This window comes from Zootermopsis nevadensis, unplaced genomic scaffold, assembly GCF_977971745.1.
Source record: "Zootermopsis nevadensis isolate Lab colony 2312 unplaced genomic scaffold, Znev_1.0 Znev_ptg000017l, whole genome shotgun sequence".
Classification (NCBI taxonomy): domain Eukaryota; kingdom Metazoa; phylum Arthropoda; class Insecta; order Blattodea; family Termopsidae; genus Zootermopsis; species Zootermopsis nevadensis.
Genome location: NW_028259149.1, coordinates 4,765,671 through 4,786,744, shown reverse-complemented (window position 1 = coordinate 4,786,744; position 21,074 = coordinate 4,765,671). Strand labels below are relative to the sequence as shown.

The 21,074-nt window shown below is 39.6% G+C and overlaps 1 protein-coding gene across 1 annotated transcript; it reads right to left on the bottom strand.

Moving 5' to 3' along the window:
- Window positions 1-5,606: 5,606 nt before the first annotated feature.
- On the bottom strand, window positions 5,607-13,879 carry LOC110829872 (uncharacterized). Its single transcript, XM_022064042.2, has 5 exons — window positions 13,800-13,879; window positions 10,998-12,255; window positions 9,359-10,491; window positions 8,273-8,477; window positions 5,607-7,838 (listed from the first exon to the last, which is right to left on the bottom strand). The coding sequence occupies exons 2-5, from the start codon at window positions 12,136-12,138 to the stop codon at window positions 5,908-5,910; spliced, it is 4,410 nt and encodes a 1,469-aa protein (XP_021919734.2). The 5' UTR covers window positions 12,139-12,255; window positions 13,800-13,879; the 3' UTR covers window positions 5,607-5,907.
- Between the last annotated feature and the right edge of the window lie 7,195 nt (window positions 13,880-21,074).

The window sequence follows — 21,074 nt, the reverse complement described above, 5'->3', positions numbered from 1 at the left end:
AGCTTATCGATATTCCGTACTCGGCGCCTTTTATGTGTCAGTATCCGCACTGAATAAGCAGCAGGAGGCTGGAGAAAATGGCATGAAGATAAGTCCCTTAAACTCCACTCTTCACCAAATATTATTAAGTGATAAAACAAAGGAAGGTGTGATGAGACGTGTAGCACTCACGACTAACAAATTAGTGCATTTTAATCGTAATTATTTTTTTCTTTAATATCCTACCAAGTTATCTTTTCCTTCTTACATTTTCGTTCTCTCATAGCACCTTTCTTCTTTCGTCCTTCACCCGTTTCCTCCTTCCGTTCTTTAGATTTTCTTCTGCTTTCTTACTCACTGAAGGAACATTTTCTAGGGCAGTTGCCCCCCTCTAAGTCCGCTCACTCCTAGCTCCGCGCTCTTCTGATAAAACGCTGTTGAGAATTCAATCGTGTGAAAGCCAGGCCCGTCCTACAAATCCTGCATCCTGTCGTGCGCTTGGCATAAGGCTCTGTCTTCTCCCGTTAAGCTAATCAGGCCGTATATTTTATTGTAATTCGTGTAATTCATGTCTCCTGTTTCCAATCTGCATTGAGTGGGGCCATCAGTTTCCATAAAAGTACCGGCTGTCCCGGCGAGAATGTTCAGCGAAACAAAATATTTCGTCGAATATAACGAGAACTCATTTTCCAACAAATACTTCGAAAAATCTGAGATTTCAATTTCTTAATTTCCGTGTTTATTAAAGCAATTTCCCTGACATGCCCGTGAAACGTTTTATATCATGTTTAAATAGGTGTTTCGGAGTCGTTGCGCCATGTAGTCAGTTAGAAGTTTACCGACGTTTCAGAGGCGCTTACTGCATCCATCATCAGGGTGATTGACACCTATGAAACGTCAGCAGACTTTCTACCAGACTACACAGCGTAACAACCAAGAAGACAGTCTTCTTAATACTCGCGGCCGTGAGAACTTGAAATCTTACGGGATTACGTATGTTGTAAAATTTATGGAAATAATAAATCTAGAACTTGGCGAAGCGTGTCATCATGACGGTCACAAGTTCGAAGTTTCAACACGTCTGTTTTATAGCCGCGAAGAAAATTCTGACTCAGATGCAAGAAATGTGCACGCGGATGGATTTTGATTTACTGCTCCAGATGGAAGATGTATGGGTTTGCCTCAAATACGGACACACAACAATCTTTCATGTTTCTAGAGACCTTTAAGATATATACAGTGGATCCTATTTCTATTGATGCTAGGGGTTGACGAATGAGGGAATGTTCTGTGCTTAGAGGTGGATATGGGGTGGGGGGGGTAGCTCTAGACGTCTAGACTAGGCAGGCGCCTTGACTCAAAGGAGACGGACAGACACACGGCAAAGTGGGACCGTCTGCGAAACAACTTCGTCATTATCATTACTGGATACACAAAATCCCCGACATAAATATGTGGGCAGGTGGTTTGCCAAGGACATAATTGCTTAATAGTTTTTTAGTGTGCCTGAAGAAATTACTGAAATTGCCTTTGACATGGCATTAATTTCAGTCTTCCGGGTTATTTTGGCGTATTGTCTCGAAGAAATTTACCAACGTTTCAAAGGGGTTTACTGCTTCCATCTTCAGGGTGATGATCGATTTCTACGATATTACACTCCGCAACGTCCATGATGACACACCCTCATTCTCGTCGCCGCGAGAAACTTAAATTTAACTTAACTTAAATGTTCATTGCTCCTCGTTCCTCACAAACGCCTTTTCCTTTCAAACATGTAATCGACATTATTTTACTTGACTTCCTTGTTTTACAAGGAAGAGTAGGTTCATGGTGTCATCGTGTCCGTCTGCCTACGCTCCTAATGGCTTTGATACGACTGACACATTTTTTATAAATCCAGACATGAATGTCTTCCCACTGGTGACAACCTAATCTTTATACAGAAAGCGGCAGAGAAGACTATTTTTATTTATGAATATATTCTGTTACACTGAGCAAATAATATAAAGTGATACAACAAACAGCACGTATCTTGAAAATCGAGCATGGCGTGTGTAATGTCTTCTGACAGATTTCAAGGAAATTCCCCCCTTCCCCTGCACTAATGGAGAGGCGCTTACAACACGCGACTCTGCACACTCCACGAAAAGTAATAGGGAGTTTGGAAGTCAGGAAATCTCGGCGGCCAGTTTTATATCATCAAACCGTGAGATTAGATGACAAAGAAACATTTCAGACATCTTTACCATACTCATTCGTGCAGTGCGTGTTGTGGCGCCATCTTGCAAGAATAACACTGTCCCATGTGCACCCATGATCTTGAAAACGTCTCCACTTGTCGGGTCACGTATTTTTTCAATATTTTGCTATCAGTGGTACCAACATGGCAACAACAATAACTAAACGAGAACTATGGCGTCAGTTTGTAGGCTGTCCTGGAATTTTGTGTGGTAATTGATTTTTGAAAGATATACAAGTCTAGTTAAGGTCATTTCTATGACATGAAATCTGTATTAAGCGTTCACTTTATTGGCAATGATATTATAATGTACCATGGAGCCAGACATTGTAAATTTTGAATGCAGATTGTAAATATGACTACACAGCTTGTAGCGTGGACTCCCTTAGTTGGCCTAAACGGGACTGGATGATGGAACGGCTGTTCTGAAAGCTCTTTACCCGGAGTTACGTTCTTCACTGAGAAAAGATAAGTAAGCAAGATGCTGTAGAAATGAAATATGAAGTGAAAGATAATCACTCGAATTTACCAAGATTAACACCGATTTCTGAGTTACAGATATGTCATTTAACATGACTGCTTTATAAGATGGTAAAGTTGCGTCATATTGTGATATAATAAGTATATATTAAATCTTGTCCGTCTAATCACAATAAATTCTTATTAAATATTAAAATATTACAATAATTAACCTGAGGATGGTTCTTTTAGGAACTGAAACATGTCGTGAAACATGAAAAATGATGGTCTAATGTAAATCGAATATTTCGATAAAGAACATCATTTAATATTTTAAATATTTTAAATGTTAATTATTGTAATATTTTAATATTTAATAAGAATTTATTGTGATTAGACGGACAAGATTTAATATATGACTGCTTTAGCTTTCTCATTTGTAGAAAAAAAGAGTGTACATTATTTTTAAAAAAATAAAACGCATTGACCACAAAGCCGGCAGAACAGATAATAATTTTGTAAGTCTGGAAAAGTGTTGTACAATTTTTGGCAATAGCGACATGGCGGCATTTTCAATCTTTGACTTTGTATTTGACAACTTTAAACTTAGCCCCGATAAAAGTTATTATAAATCACGCATAGAAATGATTGAGTACGGGATCTGAGGTCGTCACGACGGTGTAGATGTCAGTGATTTTATTCTGGATTGTAACGCCGCGTGGACTTATGGGTAGGTACCATCGTTTCGAAGAAATAGACGGCTACCATCATGAGCCCTGAGGATGGAGGCTGGTTGTTCGTTCGAAACTTCGGTATCTATCTACAATTCAACGCGGCGTTAGAGCTCAGAGGATCAATATTGAGATCATTACCTAGTGTAATTATTAATGAAAGTCTATTACTATTCTCGTCGTAGGCCTTCGTTGAAGAGTTTTAAAGAAACGGGATTTATGTGTTTTTTTCTCCCGAACTTACTTCTTTGGTGTCTAGGATTTATTATGATTAAATATGTGCATGTACAGACTTTTCCTGACTTCTTCTTCTTTTTCTTACTCACTTGGCTGTTTTTAGAGCTAACAGTTCCAGCATTACTGAATAAAGTTTGTAGTTGATACAAATTGACTACATTACCGTCACTGGGGACAAGATGGGAGTTATATTTTACTTTTAAGATAGAAAAGAAAGAAGTCAACTCAGCGGTAAGGGGCCAATGGAGACTGCGATTCTGTGGAATAAGACATGACGGGGATGAATAGCGAACTGACGTAATTTTCGAACTTGTTTGTTTCTTCCCCAACGGAATAAATATTCCGGGACAGGTCGACCATTTTCTTGGATATTGTCCAATGAGGTGAGACTATGGCACAAACCATGAAGTATCCCGATTCGGGGTAAACCGGATTTATTCTCTTTGCTTAATGCATATGAAAGAAGTATTCCTTTAATCGGAATGTTATATCGCGGCCAAGTTCAAAAATTCACATGATTTGTTTGTTTTTGTAGTTTGGCATCCCGTATGTCATTTGCCAAACTTATACTTCTTCTTTCTGTAGTTTAACTTCTGGGAGTGTTGCCAATGGACATATCTGAGAACGTAAAGTTTAAAATATACAAAAATGTTATCTTGTGTTGTGTTTTGTGGGTGACGAACTTGGTCTGTCATCATTAAGATTGAGGATACTTGAGAACAGAGAGTCGATTAGAATAGTTAGATCTAAAAAGGAGGACATAAAAATATGCCGGAGAAAACTGCGTAATGAGGAGCTTCCTTGAATTGTATTCTTCACAAAATACTCTTAAGATTATGAAATCACTGGCAATGATCATTAAGTAATTATAGATGATTTATGTAGTCCAGTACATTTTCCAGCCGCGAACGCGATAATTAACCTGTTAATAAGTTCTCACGGAGATGAATATAAAAATTACTGCCTTCTAGGTCGTTGCACCGCGTAACATGACCGATATTTCGGAGGTTTTTACTGCCTCCTTCATCAGGGCGATGATAAACGCAGCAAGCATCTCTGAAGCGCCGATAAATATTGTACACGACGCAGCAGCCTAGAAGACGAAAGGCTTCTCTCTCTGTGTTCAATTCCGAAAGCGCCTTGTTTTTGTATCGCTCAGGAGACATGGATTCTATTCACGTGCGCTGACGCCAGACCTTTTTTGTATGCATTTGTTTTTTGCCCCCTGTATTTTATGAGTAGTGACCTTATGTAGGAATGTCGCCACATCTCTTGGGACTAAACTAGGTCACCCGTCCATCGTTGAACTTTAAGGCCTAGCATTGTGATTTCGGATGAAAAGTCGGTAGTATAGTTTGCTTCTCTGGAATTGGTACCGGAAGTATAATCACGTTGTCATACCATTGTGATCTAGACCCTTTAAGGCCGATGCTTACCTAAATAATACTTAAACATTCAGCCCGTACCTCAAAGAAAACACAGCACTTCACCGTTACGAAGCTGAATTGGTTAATGGTGTTTAGGGAAATAATCACTGTTTACAGTGAGAATAATACGAGTATATAATAAGGCAGAGATATTTTCTGTTTTGAAGGTGGCACATATAATTACCACTTACCGGGCTATAAAGGGTTTGTAATTATTTTTCAGTTGATGAAACAAAATAATGCATTTGTGATTAAGACGTATAAAGACTAATATAACTAGAATACGTCGAGAACAAATACTGTTGACAGCTCAGTCAATCAAGTGACAGGCAGTGGGCTTGCCGGCAGGATTTCCATTCCCTGCAGGGACAAAGACTTAGGTGGGGCACAGCCGGCGATGCATGAAGCACCCAGTCATTTGCTCCGATTTAAATTAGTGAAGTTTGAGCTTTACGAACCACATAAGCACAATTTCAGCTCCGAGCATGCAAATATATTAAAACAATTTAATTCAAAGGAATGTGTGTGAATTTGTATTTAATTTTACTCAAGAACATTGATACAAGCCAATTTTTGTCTGTAAGCGACATTTCAATTTTACCATATATTTTATAAATAATTAGAAAATATATTAATTACGGAGCCAATTATAATAAAGTTATATAATCACAGAAAGTGAGAAACGTAGAATTCAAATTAATTGTTTTTGATGTGACTGTAGCGATCTTAATTTTGACGTGAAGGGATATTAAATAAGTGAACACGTGGCTGATATGTGCGTCGTGTTCGCTGAATCCGGACAAAGATTACGGGCGATAGTGAATTGCAGTCCGTCTTACTTTCTCTTGGGTGTTAGTATAAATAGGCAGTCTGACGTTTCTGGTATCCGCGATGGAGGTTCTTCAGATGGTTCCATGACTTCATACGTTCTTATTTCATCTTCATAGATATTAATTTTTGTCACAGCCCAGAGAACTTTAGACACGTCGAAGTTTGTTTGCAGTTTCTCTTTATTTTCTGATCGTTCATCGCCGCCGTCATTAGCAGTCTCGTCCGTATTTCTATTTGAACGGCTTGTGGAACATCCAGGTTTGTTTGCTTTGTTTCTCGGCGTATCACGCTCCTCGCCAATCTTACGGCAGTCGGCTGATACTTTACTTCGGTTTCGAGAATGGGGCTCTGATGATAACCTCTGCTCGGAACGTTCACTTGTGGGCCACACAAATTCTTCGACAGTCAATTCATTTGACGGTTCTATTACGCTTTGGTCGAACTCGCGATCTTTACCAATTCTATAGGTATTTGTGTTGCTAAGAGGAGTGGAGGTCTGTCCTTTATTGGATAACACAGCAAGGCCGTCAAACTCAATTATCTTTTTCCCGTCTTTGCGCCCGTCCAAACTTATATGACTCAAAGAAAATAACTTTGCGTTATTTGAACGAATCCGTTCTCCAAGTGTACTATTTGCTGTTGATATTGAGGTGAAAGTAAAGTTAGGTGTCACTTCACTGATAGTTTGCTCATAACGATCCAATCTTTCTGTTGACGTGTGTCCTGGATCGTCTGCGACTCGAGTTTCGATTTCCCTTACGGAAGCGGTTCTGGCTGATGCATTTCTCTTCGGCGATTTGCACCCACAACTAATACCTGTGATGTCTGCCTGTCTTCTGTTATCAGTGTTTGGAGAATAAGGAAATTCCATAATTTCATCTTGCTCACAAGGTCCTTCCAAGTATTTGAAATGCGGCGAAACTGGGTAAGTGTAGCTTTCTGACGTCTCGTGCGCTGTATATATGAGATCCGGATGGTCTGTAGGTTCAGTGCCTGCAGTAATATCAGCAGCAGCTTCTGCTCCGACGTGCGCGTTATAAACTGATTCTCTAGTTGAAATGGACCGACCAGATTTTTCAGATATAAAGCCTTTGTGACTGGATGTTTGTGACTTCGAGTCCAGTCCGGATTTTGTTAATTTTGACTCTGTGTGTGGCGCAACTGACGCATTGACTGAGTCTCTGCCTGTCGTCTTCAGAACTTGAAGGGACGTTTTGTATGATGATAGGTCCGAGGGCGAGAGATTTGTGGCGAAAACGTGGCGAGATGATGTCTGCTTACCAGAACTGAGATCAATGGGCTCATTTGAGTGTGGTAATTTGTAAGTAAATTCATCTTTGATTGACTCACGATAACCTGTCTTGGTATGAAATGGTATTTCCTGTAGGGTTTCCTCCTTAGACGTGGATAGTTTTCCAGGCACAGAACCTGAACCTGTTATGGGCGAAGTTTTGTGTAGATGAGAAACAGATGGGTCTCTGAGAGAGTCAGTGAGTTTAGACTTATTAAGGAATGATACTGATTGTTCCAGAGGCGGATAGTCGGTACTTCTAGATGTATTAGAGTAAGGACTTGATTGATTCCTTGGTAGAAAATTAGTGGTATTGACAGAATTGTTGAAGAAAGATGTTGATGGTTCTGCAAGTTGTGTGCCCGTTATATTCGAAGTTTTAGTAGAAAATGATGATGGCTCACCAGGTTGGGTGTTTGTGGCTGGTGTGGATTTGTTAAACAATGTTACCGATGGTGTTCCAGACGGAATGTCTGTGGTAGATGTTGATTTATTATAAAATGTTGCCGATGGTTCCTCAGGCGGAATATTTGCGTTAGACGTATATTTAGTATGAGATGTAAAGAATTCCTCTCCACGTAGTGAGTCTGTAACAGACGTGGGTTTTGTAGCGTAAGATGTAGATGGTTCTCCGGGAAGAAAACCTGTAATAAACATAGATTTGTTACAGTAATCTGTTGATGAAATGTATGCAGAGTCCACTTTAAAAGTGGCCGAATTCATTATGTTACAGGGACCTGTGTTCACTAAACTTGGTTTTGAATGACGAGTTATAAATTCCTTCGGAGATTCGGTAAAATTGTCATTATTTGAACCAAGTAATCTATAAGGAGAAGTCTTATGGTGCGGTCTGGTACTCTAGGATTGTCGTAAAAATTGGTTGAATAGGGTGATGACTTCTATTAATGTTAATAAATATTTGGGACTCATTTCTTGAAAGAGATTATATAATTGATAAGTAATATTTCACTTATATAGTATAGGTTATAAATCGAATGTCTCCACAGATGACACTGGTGACTTTTTATAGGGCTGCTATAACCAGATTTTTTGGGGGTTGTATATTAAATCGACTCACGTGTAAAACTTTGCTTGATTGTATCTGCGTCATTCGACGTGAGTCGCTTGAACTGACTGCGTTCTGGAATCTCCGGTCTCTGGTTTTGCAACTCAACTTCTTGAATTTCATTTCCATGGTCTTCCACGGCGTCCATATTTAGGGGTCTATGTTGTTGCCGGTAGTGTGACGTCACTGCTTTATGTTTCATTAATTTTGTTTCTTCCTGAAACACGAGCACTATCATAATAGGCATTTAACTACTCAATTATTACACTATTTGGAAAATATTATCGCGGATCATGCACAGACGATGGAATGAGTGGTGGTGGTGGTGGTGTGGGGGCGTGGAGGAAGTGAGAAATGCTTTCAAGGTTTAAGTTAGTAAACCTGATTGGAGGAGACAGTTTCGGAAATGTGGGTTTTCATTGGAAGATAATGTTAAGATGGTGTTAGAGAATGGGACGTAGACTTGATTTCTTTGGCGCAGGATAGGATTGAAAGATTCGCTGTTGTGAACGCGGTAATGGACAAGGTGGTTCCGTAAAAGAAGGTGTATTTTTTGACTAATATAGCCGCTATTAGCTTTACAAGAAGTACCGCGGAGTTAGTTTAAAAAAGGTATATGTTTCTGTTACGCAAATATACATACATACGATATGATCATATGGAGTATATAATAATAGTGAAGTCGTTCCTGTGCTCAAGCACTGCGCCGTGAAGGCGTATGGGGGAGTAAAGGTATAGCTCCACGCTTTTGTAACTTGTCATTAAATGAAGTGTGTGGTCATGACACCTGGGGTTTGATTCCTGGCGGAGGCAGAGACCTGCTTTCTTTATCACCAAGTCCAGACCAGCTTTAGAAGTCCACCCACCTTCCTGGCAATGACTGTCGAGGGCTGTTTCCCCGTGGAACTGATGATTAATAATAAAAACAGTTGACTCTTTGTTCAATTGAGAACGCGGAACAGAATATCTGAAGGTGATCTACCCGTGTTACGCGCAATGGTCAGGGCCGCGTGTCGTTTCTGTGATGTTCAGAGCTCGATACGCTTTCAGCTTTGCCATAACGGATTAACGGATTAGGTTTAAGGATTTTTCATTTACCGTGTCTTGTACACGGGCCTGATCTTCCCGTTCTGTCGACGGTGAAAAGACACTGCTGAACCCTCTTCTTTCTTCGACGTTTTCAACTACTGGAACATTGTCAGGCTCTTCGCGGGTTACCGGAGTCTCGTGTACTCCCTTCTGTATTCTTTTCTTGCTTTCACTGATTTCCGAATCACTCTCAGACGTTTCCGGCAGATCATAAAGAATGCGTTTGGCATGTGTCTTTTCTGTGGCATTCGGAAAGCAACGTGTTAATGGCATACGTTCTTTGCAGGGATGAAATGAACGTCGACAAGGACTACAAAGATCTACTGAAATATTTACGTGTTTGTGACAACCACTTCTACAACAGGTAAAATCCGCATCAGTTTCTTTGTAAGGACACTCAATCGTGCCTGTGGCTCCATAGCATTCGCAACACGCACAGTTACACCCTTCTCGGTTGAATTGAGCTTTGTCAGTAGTTGATTTGTTTCGGAAGCAGCCACATTCTTCTGACTGTGGCTTCCAAATATGCGGGTGGCAACATGTCGAACAGGACACGAAACTGTGGCAACAGTGACATAAATATTTCTTTTTCGTTGGTTCCCGTCTTTTTGATGATGGGTTTGACTCTCTATCCAAATAAGCCTCTAGTGCATCCGAGGCGTCGTCTTTCTCCATGCAAGCGCGTCGTTCGCCCTGTCTTCGTGGCTGTATCGAAGTGCCTTTCCTACTTGTATCATCATGGCATTTTGATTCGCTGGTACAATTCTTTTTTTGATGATTGCCTTCCTCTGCGATTTGGTTTCCAACGTTTTTTCTTTCCCAGCTTCTGTCACGTCTTGTCGAATCGTCATTTGCATCACACAGTATCCCAACATCTTCGTCGTCTGTAATACTCGGCCTGTCCAAGGCGTCTCTCGTCATCGGATCGTGAGAATGACTCAGCTGACTTTTAGTGGCCTGGGCGTCTCCTGCCGTAACAAGACGGCGCGCGTGTTCCGACGTTTCGGAACGTCCGATACAAGAATCTCCTGCGGTGCTAGTTTCGGACGTGGCGAAGCGACTTAAATTACTCTTTCGGCCGCTGGAGACACCGCTATCCCGCGTATTTATTGCCGAAGAAAGGCTGCGATGCGGGCTTTTACCTGAAAACACAGTCCATAAATTCAGTGACTTTAGCACATTTTAATAAGCACAGAAACATGCGCATGCAATAACATTTCTGGTGCGTTTGATCGCCTTCATACTATCAATTCGTGAATGTTAACTTTTGGCTCGACTGGACGAGCGAGGACCTACTGTTCGCGACTGTAATGTTGGACTTGCGGGGTGAGGAAGTGGGGTGAAGGAGGAAGGAGGCAAGACAGCGCCAGCCTTTAAAGCTTCAGACTTCCTGCATTCCTTGCAAGTCTCAAGATTACAGTCGCGAACAGTATATACAGGTGGTCCCATATGTCCGGGTCAATATGAGAAATCGATTGGCAAAATAATAAAAAATAGTTGTTGCAGGTTTTGTGTTTGCGGTCTCGATTGTTGGAAATTTTTACCTAGGGAAAACCTGCTCGGCGCTAAACTCTTTAAATCTATTGTTTGACGGACAGTATAACTTATCCATTAATGAATCAGTAAGGAAAAAATCTAAGAAACATACCTGTGTTTGTTCCGATTGTAGAATACTCGTGAGGTCTGGGTATTATGCTAAAATTTGTTCCATCGTCAATTTGAATGTCATTGTCTTGCTCTGTGTTCTGAGGGACTGCTTGCTTATTGACTTCCTCAAACCATCCGTCATTGTAGTTTAGTCGTCTCCGAAAGTGTGTTTGACCCTTTGACACTGAATCCGGTTGTTGTAATATCTCTGACTGAATCAGGTCCTTAGCATTGCTTTCTTCAAAAATGCCGTCGTTGTTATCATTTCTTCTAGATTCATTGTATTTTGTATTATTTGATAGATGTTCTCCAAAAAGTGATTGCTGTGTTTTATGATTTTCGATTGAGTTGCTCTTAGAATCAGACACACATCTGTTGTCAACGGAATTGGACTTTGCAGCTGTTAAATGATTTAAATCTCTGTTTTCTGTCGGTACTCGCTTTTGTGAAGGATGTTTTGTGATTGTACCCGTCTCTAACAAATTTGTATGTGTTGAAGTCGAAGGACAACCTCTGTAACTAATTGCAGATTTAGGACTGCTGGTTATTCCAAGATTTGTCTTAGACGTGTATGATGTTGTGACATGTGCCTCCTCTTCACGGACTGATGGTCCAGGGTCTAAATGGCCTGGTATTTCATCTTTTCTGGTGTTTTTCGAGTCTGATAAAGTGTAAGAGGATTTGAAATTCGGTTTAGGAGAACCCACTGGGGGTTTTGATGAAGAAATCTGCAGTTGTTTCGTCATGTGAGTTGATGAATTGTGGATGTCACTGATGGATATGCCTTCTGAAATTAATAATTTACTTGAAGAATCTATTGTTGAAGTGTTTTTATCACATGTATGCCATTCTGGTGAACTTATTTTTGAATCGGCTGTCTTATCTATGACTTTGAAATAATCGACATTGGCGTCACGTGTTGAAACGGGCTTTACATTGCGTGGACGTGATCGTGATTTATTCTGTTGGTGTTCTGTTGTTCTAGGAGTGGATTCCGGGTATTCCCTTGTAGATGTTGACTGTTCGACGTACTTTGACGGGTCTGGTCTCTTACTTGATCGGTGTTTGCCCCTCTGAGATACTACAGTTTTCATAAAAGTCGGTGTACTTTTCGGTCCTGTTAAATTCTCTGACCCACTCATGCTTATAAGAATTTGTCGTCGTTTCAAATTATTAGACACGTTGTTGCAGGCAGGAATGTCCGTATTCCCCGACTATGGGGATCAGCACTCCGAGAGGGCACGTACAACGCATGCGCCCTGCAAAATTACAGAAGTCGCATGTCTTTGGTTCTAATCGTAACTTTCGGTAATTATCTCGATTCACTTGCGCCACCCGTTTCCTTCATACATTTTCGACTGGATCTGAAAGTCATAATTTCTTTGCGCCATGTAATGAAAACAAAGAAAATTCTTCTCTTGGAGATGCCAGTTGAATCCTCTCTTGGTAGGACATCAAACCCTTCGTGAAGTAATTTCTCTCAAGAATTAACCTAATTGTTTACACCGAAAGAATTTTTTTCTCAAGTTCGACTTTGAATGAACTTTACTAAATTTTTCTAATAAAAACGAATGTTAAAACAAAGAAAAATATGTTGAAATTACAGGTTCTGACGGCTACAAGTATTAAGGTGGCTATCTTCTGGGATATTGCGCCGTGCAGTGTAATAGAAATTTACCGACGTTTCAGATATGCTTAATGCCTTCATCAACACTGTGGTGGTAGAGGCATTAATCACCTATGAAACGTCGAACAGTTTCTAGCAGACTGCACTGCGTAGTATCCCAGGAGACAGTAATCTTCATAAAAAAATATTTTCAAAAAAGTGAAGAACAGAAACGTTCCGGACGAAATGTTAGTTGGTCGTTTAGACACATTGGCTATCCTGATCCAACAGAAAATGAACCTTCTCATCAAACGTACTGTCACGTTCTACATTTATTATCTGCACTTTTCATTATATTTATTTTGCATCATTTGGTATGATGTACCTGGCCGTGTGCAGCAGAACATTTATTTCTTTGCACTGTCCAAAAATTCCAAAAGAATTGCGGGAGGCACACAGACATGCACATATTTCCAAAATTCGTTATAGGTCATTTTTGTTTGCAAGGCTTTATTACACATGGCACTGCAAGTTAAAATTATCTTTCGGATTCTAAACAGGGATATTAGGACTTGTTTTATAAGATTATTTATAAGTGAATTTAAAATAGCATATTCATTCTTTCAGATTACCTATTTTTCAATATTTATAGTAGCATAATACAATTTTTAAATTACTATTTTCAACACATCAAAGAAAGGCAGTGCTTATAATAATCACTCATAAAAGTGGGGGGTGGGGTCCTTCCCTACATCTAGGCTTACACATTCTAGAGCCCATTCAGATTTATATTCAGTTCGTACTACCGATAAATCTTCCCGAGCTTGAAACTGATTACACGCACTCAAATTTATCTATTAAAACATGTGGTGGATAAACAATGGTATTCATTGCTTGGTCCATAAGTGTATTAACATCTTTTGCCTCTTACTGTTACAGAATTAAAAACAATATGTTTTGAAAATGAAGGACAATAGCACTCACTTCCGTCCATTGTTGAAAGACGAACGTGGAAATTAATTTGCTAACTCTCTTTTACGTCAACGACATACTGACAGAATTAAGGTTATGTTAATAGTTGTTGTGTTGCAATATAAACTTCTTGAAAGCACGATTCTTTCACGAAATTGTTATATTGCGAATTAATTTTATTCACTGACGTATTTAAGCTATAAATAAACAAATAATTCTACTTACAAATTTATAGTTATTGCCGTCAATATTTATACATTTTTCCAAGAAATGAAGTCTTAACCTCCTCATTCACTGCAACTAATTTTAACCAATCAGCGGGTCCTAGTTTCCCATTGGACGAACGTAATAAACAATAGAACATCGATCGGGTGTGTTCATTATATCCCATGATACAATTTCTGTTACAGCGTTTATATCCCGGTTATGTTCTTGTAGTTTTTGAGTCAATATTCAGTAGAATTTGTTTTCATGCTTAATTTATTTTATGTGTTCCTTGCACGAAGTAGTTAAAGTGAATATACTTCTGAAATATTTTCCAACATTCTGTCACTTCGTTTCTCTTGGGAATAATTTTAACGATATGAAATAAATTACATATTTATTTTCTATTACACGTGAACGGCGATAACTTAACACAAGACCAACGAGTTATTTAGCAGTAGTAAATAAAGAGTTTTAACAATGTTTGCTGCAATTTCCTTTATCTCTTATTGGAATTATTGAATTGTTTGCAACAATGTCTCGAAAAGTAAAGTTGTTAATATGAAACAAACCAACTAGATCTTAATTTTTCAGTTCTTTTTACGACCGTACAATGATGATGGTGATTCAGAATACGGGGTGGGGGGGGAGGACATATAAACCGTAGGTGCACTAAAGCGGGAATCATCTATCACAATGCACTTGATAGTGAGATAGGTAATCCTCTTTTCATAAACCTCACTCATCAATCACGAATCCAACGTCACGTCTAAATTGTTTCTCGAAGCCCCTTTCTTCTTGGTAACCGGTCTAACGTCCAGATTATTTTATTTGGCGTTCAGAAAGAAAGTCTTAAAGTCAATACATATTACGTTCACTTAAGTCCTTCTTGCAGATCACCGAAGATTTATACAGAAGTAAGTTCTTCCCACGGCTCCTATACATTTTCCACGAAATCGATTTTGTAGCTGGAAATTTGATCCCCTATATTTTACTCTCTCGCTTTGTTTTAGGTTTTTATCTCGAAAGAAATAATCGACTATCGAAAGGCCCTTTTCTTTTTGAACGGAACAAATACGTTTAGTATAAGTTCTTGAACGTGTACCATCACAATGAATGTGGCTGTCTTCAAGGTTGTTGCGCCGTGTAGCCTGATAGACATTTGCCGGGGATTTCGAGGTGCTTGCTGCCTCCATCATCAGCAGCGTTCCTTGTTAGACCTTATCACGCTATGAAAGCTGCAAGTATTATTTGCCTGGGCTGCGGATAGAAGTGGGTAGTGAGTTTCACGGTACAACTGTGTAGGAAATAGGTAAAAATCTGAGGTGGCCCTGAGAATCACACGTCGACCGTCTAGCCAGAGCAGTGTCACTTTTCTGACTTAAAGCCCGTAGTTCTTTAAAGGTTTCCATAAATTAACTTTTTTATTTTGTTTCAAGGCTTAATATTGTTTTATTATATTGTTAAACTTATATTATCTTTGAATTTATAAATTTATAACGTCTTGCCTTGAGTTTAATAGAAAAAGTTCGTTTCTCTTTTATTTAACAGTCAAAGGCAAGCTGGTGTGTATAATATTTAAAAATGCATTCCGTACAGCAAAGAAAACACGAAGATAAATTTGTTACTTGAGATAATTTATATTTACATTGACACTCGCTCTGGACCAATTAATCTGAAATGCAGTTACTGATTTTGAAAAGTGTTGCGTCTAATTTCCACTGGACTTTGGATTGTTGATGTAAATTACTTATTTATTCTGTAAACATGAGCTTGTTACACTTTATCAGATTACAGATTAGAATATTGTTTCGCATTCTGTGATGTCACTCAGCGAGTCAGAGGCACGATATTTGCACGTGATTACGCGACTGCAGGTTGCAGGCAGAATTAACTGCGATGCCAGCCGTAACTTTTAACTTCCTGACTCTTGCCTCTTACTCCGTATTCTATTTGTTTTGGCACCGCTCATTACACAAACCTTCTTGTATAAAACGAAGTCATGATGTGGCCAATGGTTTGTTCAAATCAAAAGTAACTAGCAAAAAGTGTATGAAGGATACCATTCACAATTAGCCTACTAATCTGGCTTCATAGAAAAGGGTTCTTCTTGAGGTGTTGAGGCGTTGATAATCAAGAAATTCCCTGCGTTTATGAAACCCTAAGATTGATTATCGTGCTCTTGAGTCCGCCACTTGGCCTAATTGTGATCCTGTTGAATGCGGTGTATATCTTCATATTCTATATCTTGAAGAGAAATTTTAATAATATTTTTCCCACAAGGTCTTCAGGGTTCCCTTCCAAAATTTTTAAGCGTTTGTCACTCTACAGCTACGCGTAGTTTACTTCGAATTCATTGGATTTCAACTTAAGTCATTGTAAAACTAATTGTTTTCTTCTAATGCCAGGGAGGCTGCATATTTCGTTTATATTCACCCACAAACTGCACTTTTGTTGTGTAAGTTCAAGGGAAGTTGTAAATTTACTTTAGAGGAAGGAAAGAAATGTTGGAAAACGTTTCAAGAGATTGAAGGACGATATATTTTTACTAACATCACATTCCGTAGATGACAGTGAATAATGTTCACTTTGAAAGCTATATATCTCGTTCATAGCAGCGGACGTGTCGTATTACAACGTAATTATTTTGTTAAAGTCAATTGTAACTAAGAAACAGACCAAGTAATATTCTCTTTCTTAGAACTGAATTTTTTATGTGATATCTGGTTGTGGGTTTCTATGTTTTGACATTGCGAAGTCCTGTAGTTTCTTTTTAACAACTTTTTATCTGTGTGATAAAAATAAGTAGCGTGGGAAGGGAAACATTTGAAGAATAAACATCTTCAAAACTCAGAAACCACATCATGAATATTCTAGTCTGTTTTTATATAAGTTAAAATTTGCAACTGTGTGTCTAATTGTGATCTTTTGGTGAAGTATAAAATATCTCTGTTGATAAATTGAACGCTGAAGTATCGTCTTCTTTGCAGTCGCAATTTCTCTTCTGTTGCCTCGAGATCCGGGAGCCCCAACGGATAGACTCAATTAATTTTGCGGATAATAATTCACTGATCGTTTATACAGGTCCTATTTTGAGTATACTCCTGCATTACATCACGTTTTTATCGGCCACATCGATTTTAAACGGCCTTCGTAAGACAGAGGGATACACAAGGAAAGTACAGCAGATTTTGTGCTTCTGTGACGTAGATTAGGGTGTCCAACGTCTTCCTGCCTCAGGCCAAGAATAGTTTTCCCATTGTACCCAACAGTCAAGAAACCCCTACTGCCAATTTTACTGAAAACTAACAGCGAATTTTCATTATCTTTACTTTTCATATTTAGAAAATGACATATTGTCATAATATATGTTGAAATATATGAGCCGGGATAGCTCAGTCAGTATAATGACTAGCTACGGGCTGGACGGCCGGGGTTCGATCCCCGACGGGGGCTGAGGATTTTACCTTTAGCCTCTGCGTCCAGACCGGCTCTGGGGCCCACCCAGCCTCCTCTACAATGGGTACCGGGGTCCTTTCCCGGGGGTAAAGCCGGCCGGGGCGTGATGCTGACCACTCACCCTCATCTAGTGCCGAGGTCAAGGAAGAGAGGAGCTATACCTCCACTCACCCCAAACGCCTACATGGCGTATAGTGGGACAAACTTTACTTTACTTATATGTTGAAATATAAATTTAATTTATGTGTACAAGTTGCTACAGACTTATGTATTATTTTAAATTTTCTCCTCCAGTAGCTTGTAGAATCCATATTTGAGTATATTCATTCGTTAAAACTCTTTGTTGTAATAAAAAGTGAACGTCGGATTGAATTATAGATGGATAACTCCAAAGATACATTTCGACCTGAGGTCGGAAGGCGCTGAATCTTTCCAAATGACAACAGAAAGCGGTAACTGGCCTCAAAATTTACGAAAATCTGTAGTCGTCTTCTCTTATCTGATCGTCTGCAGATAGGCGATACGTGTCTTGCTTCCTGGATTAGATAAAATTAATCTGAATTGGTCCGTTTCTGCGTTTTATTTCCCTGTGTAATTTTGTCGTGTGTTGCCAAAGTTCGCCGCAATAAATTGAAAATGAACTATCGTGAAAATTGCACAATAAATTTCGACTTTTATATGTTTATGGCTCATGGAACTCACACAGTCGATGCACCCAAGCGGCAACATCCGATTACTGGGTTCGATGCCCGAATATTTACGACCGCTGCTATAGAATATTAGTGCACTTAGCCTGGATTGCGTTTTGCATTTTTCGTTTTTTAAGGTAATAAATTCTCAACTCTTTGAACATAAACTGGACTGTTTAGCGTAAGACAATTTTGTTTGGAATGCTTGCAGTTTGTTTGTTATTTTATTTAACGACTCTACACAAATACAGATCTTACCTGATGATGAAGACAGTAAGTTCCTCTGAAAAGTTGCTCCTCCTCTACCACACTACACGGCGCAGTTACCTAAAGTTATCCTTTGTAGTCACTGCCTCTACGTGACCCGTAGTTTCGTGTTTAAACATAGATAATGATTTGTAATTACCTTTTTAGGCTCTTCTGCAACTAAAAGTTTCAAAACCGCGTTTATTTAATAGTTTCGAATTTTTTTGTGACTTTTAGCCACGCCTTTATGTCAGGTCACGCCTAGTCACGCTTGGTCACGCGCGGTCACGTTTGTTCGCGCTTTGTAATTTTTCGTCTCTTTTCGACACATTTGGTGATAACTTGTCACGACATAACCGCAGGTCACGCTTAGTCACGCTTGGGCACGCGTGGTCACGAAGTCAAGTTTCGGCACGCTTACCTTATGCTACGTACAGCTCGGTTAATTTTTGGTACTTTGCAATACGTTCGATAAGTTACGACAGGTTGGGCGAGTTTAGGATAGGTTTGGTTGGGTTAGGTTGGGTTAGGTTGGGTTAGGTTAGGTTGGGTTAGGTTGGGTTAGGTTAGGTTAAGTTTCTTAAGTGGATTTTGTTAGGTTAGGTAACTTTTTGAAAATTTTTGTGGCGTTTTGACACTTATGGCACATCTCGTCTCGCTGTTACAGTACGTCACGCCTAGGCACACTTTGTCACGCATATGCACGCATGGTCACGCTTAGACACATTTTTGAAATCCGTCGTATTTTAACACTTATGGTGACCTCCCGTCACGCCTAGTCACGCCAAGTCACGCGTCTTCACGTTTCGTCACGCTTTGTATTTCTTCGTTACTTTTCGACACATTTGGCAATAACTTGTCACGACATGACCGCATGTCACGCTTAATCACGCTATGTCACGCTTGGGCACGCGTGGCCACTAAGCCGCTTACCTTATGTTACGTACGGCTGGGTTAATTTTTGCTACTTTGTAATACGTTAGATAAGTTACGAGAGTTTAGGCTAGGTTAGGATATGTTGGGTTAGGTTAGGTTGGGTTGGGTTTGGTTGGGTTGGGTTGTGTTAGGTTAGATTAAGTTTGTTTAGTGTATTTTGTTAGATTAAGTAACTTTTTGAAAATTTTTGTGACATTTTGACACTTATGGCACATTTCGTCACGCGCTTACAGTACATCACGCCTAGTCACGCTTGGTCACACTTTGTAAATATTCGCCACGTTTCGAAACTTCTGGCCACATCTTGTCACGCCGTTACAGTACGTTATGTCTTAGTCACGTTTTGTCACGCGTGAGCACGCTTGGACACGCTTAGACACTTTTTCAAATCTTCGTCGTATTTTAACACTTATGTTGACCTCTCGTCACGCCTTTATAGCTGGTCACGCTTTGTTACGCGTGGTCACGTTTGGTCGCGCTTTTTAAATGTTCGTCACATTTCGACACATTTGGTGATCCCTTGTCACGACGTGAACACAGGTCACGCTTAGTCACGCGCTGTCACACTTGGGCAAGCGTGGTCACTAAGTCACGTTTCGGCACGCTTACGTTATGTTACGTAAGGCTCGGTTAACATTTGCTAATTAGCAGTAGGTTAGATGAAGTTACTACAGATTGGGTTAGAATAGGTTGGGTTTGGTTAGGTTAGTTTGCGTTAGGTTAATTTAGGTTATGTTAAGTTAATTCAGTTTATGTTAGGTTTAGAAAGGTTGGGTTAGGTTTGTTGCATTAGGTAACGTTTCTAAAATATTCGTCCCGTTTCGGCACTTATGGCCACATCTCTTCACGCCATTACAGTACGTCACTCCTAGTCTCGCTTTGTCACTAATATATATATATGTAATTGAAGATAATGGATTGGACAGTAGCAGCGGTAGTGATGAATAGAGTGATATGTCAGAAAGCGATTGTCTGTCAGGAGTGGAAGAATTGGAAGAAGACCGAAGAGTTGTGAAGAAGATAAAATTATCTAATACTCTCAGCAGTGTTATTTTCGTAGTGATGTGTAGGGTAGTGAAACGACTTTCCTGTATTACATGCCATGGTGATATTTTATTTGGAGCGTACTGTACGCGGCCTGCTCTGGTAAGTTACTCGCTCCGGTGTTCCAATCCACACAGTTCAGCGGCCAAAACCGCTGGAACGCAGTATACTTATTCAACCATTTCAGCCTATTCAGTTCAATCCATAAGTATATGCATTTAGTTCACTATCTTTCCACCAGATTGAAGAAGTCACGTCATTCGTTATACTTTTCGACAGATGGAGCGCACTGTTAACGCGGTTATTGAGATCAATATTGCTGGAATTGTTTGTTCTCCAGGTGGAGTGCACGTATTTTTAATGCTTTGTTTCTGGGTCTGCTTTTGAAAATGATTTTGTTATTTATCACTACGTATACAAATCTGTTGCCATTGACAACCATGATGTAACTTTGTGTGCGATTGGCATCACGTTCAACGTACTTGAAAGTTTGTTTTCTTGTTTGCATTTTAGGCCACTAACAGGACAAAACTGTATCTATTCCATAAAAATCGTTTCTTCGCCGTCTCATCAGTTGATACACAATAAATAGTCGGTCCTTGAATTTGACATTTTGTGTGCCGGTAGCTAGTTGGTGTATCTACTGAACTAGAGAAGTTATTTTAAGATAATGCCAATATCTCTCGCCAGGTGGCAGACGTATTACAAACTTTAATGAGTAGGAATCATAGATGGTACTATGATGAAGTTTGAAGGTTTCTGCTGCTAGCTTTACCAAGGGGCTAAGCAGCTAGTGTTCCTGTCCTTCCCCCTTTTACCGGAAGAGGGAAGAAGATTCAGCTTCCGAAACGTTGTAATTTTGTTGTGATGTAGACTATGGACAAATTACATGTCACTTTTTACAGAATGTAGTGCAATGAAA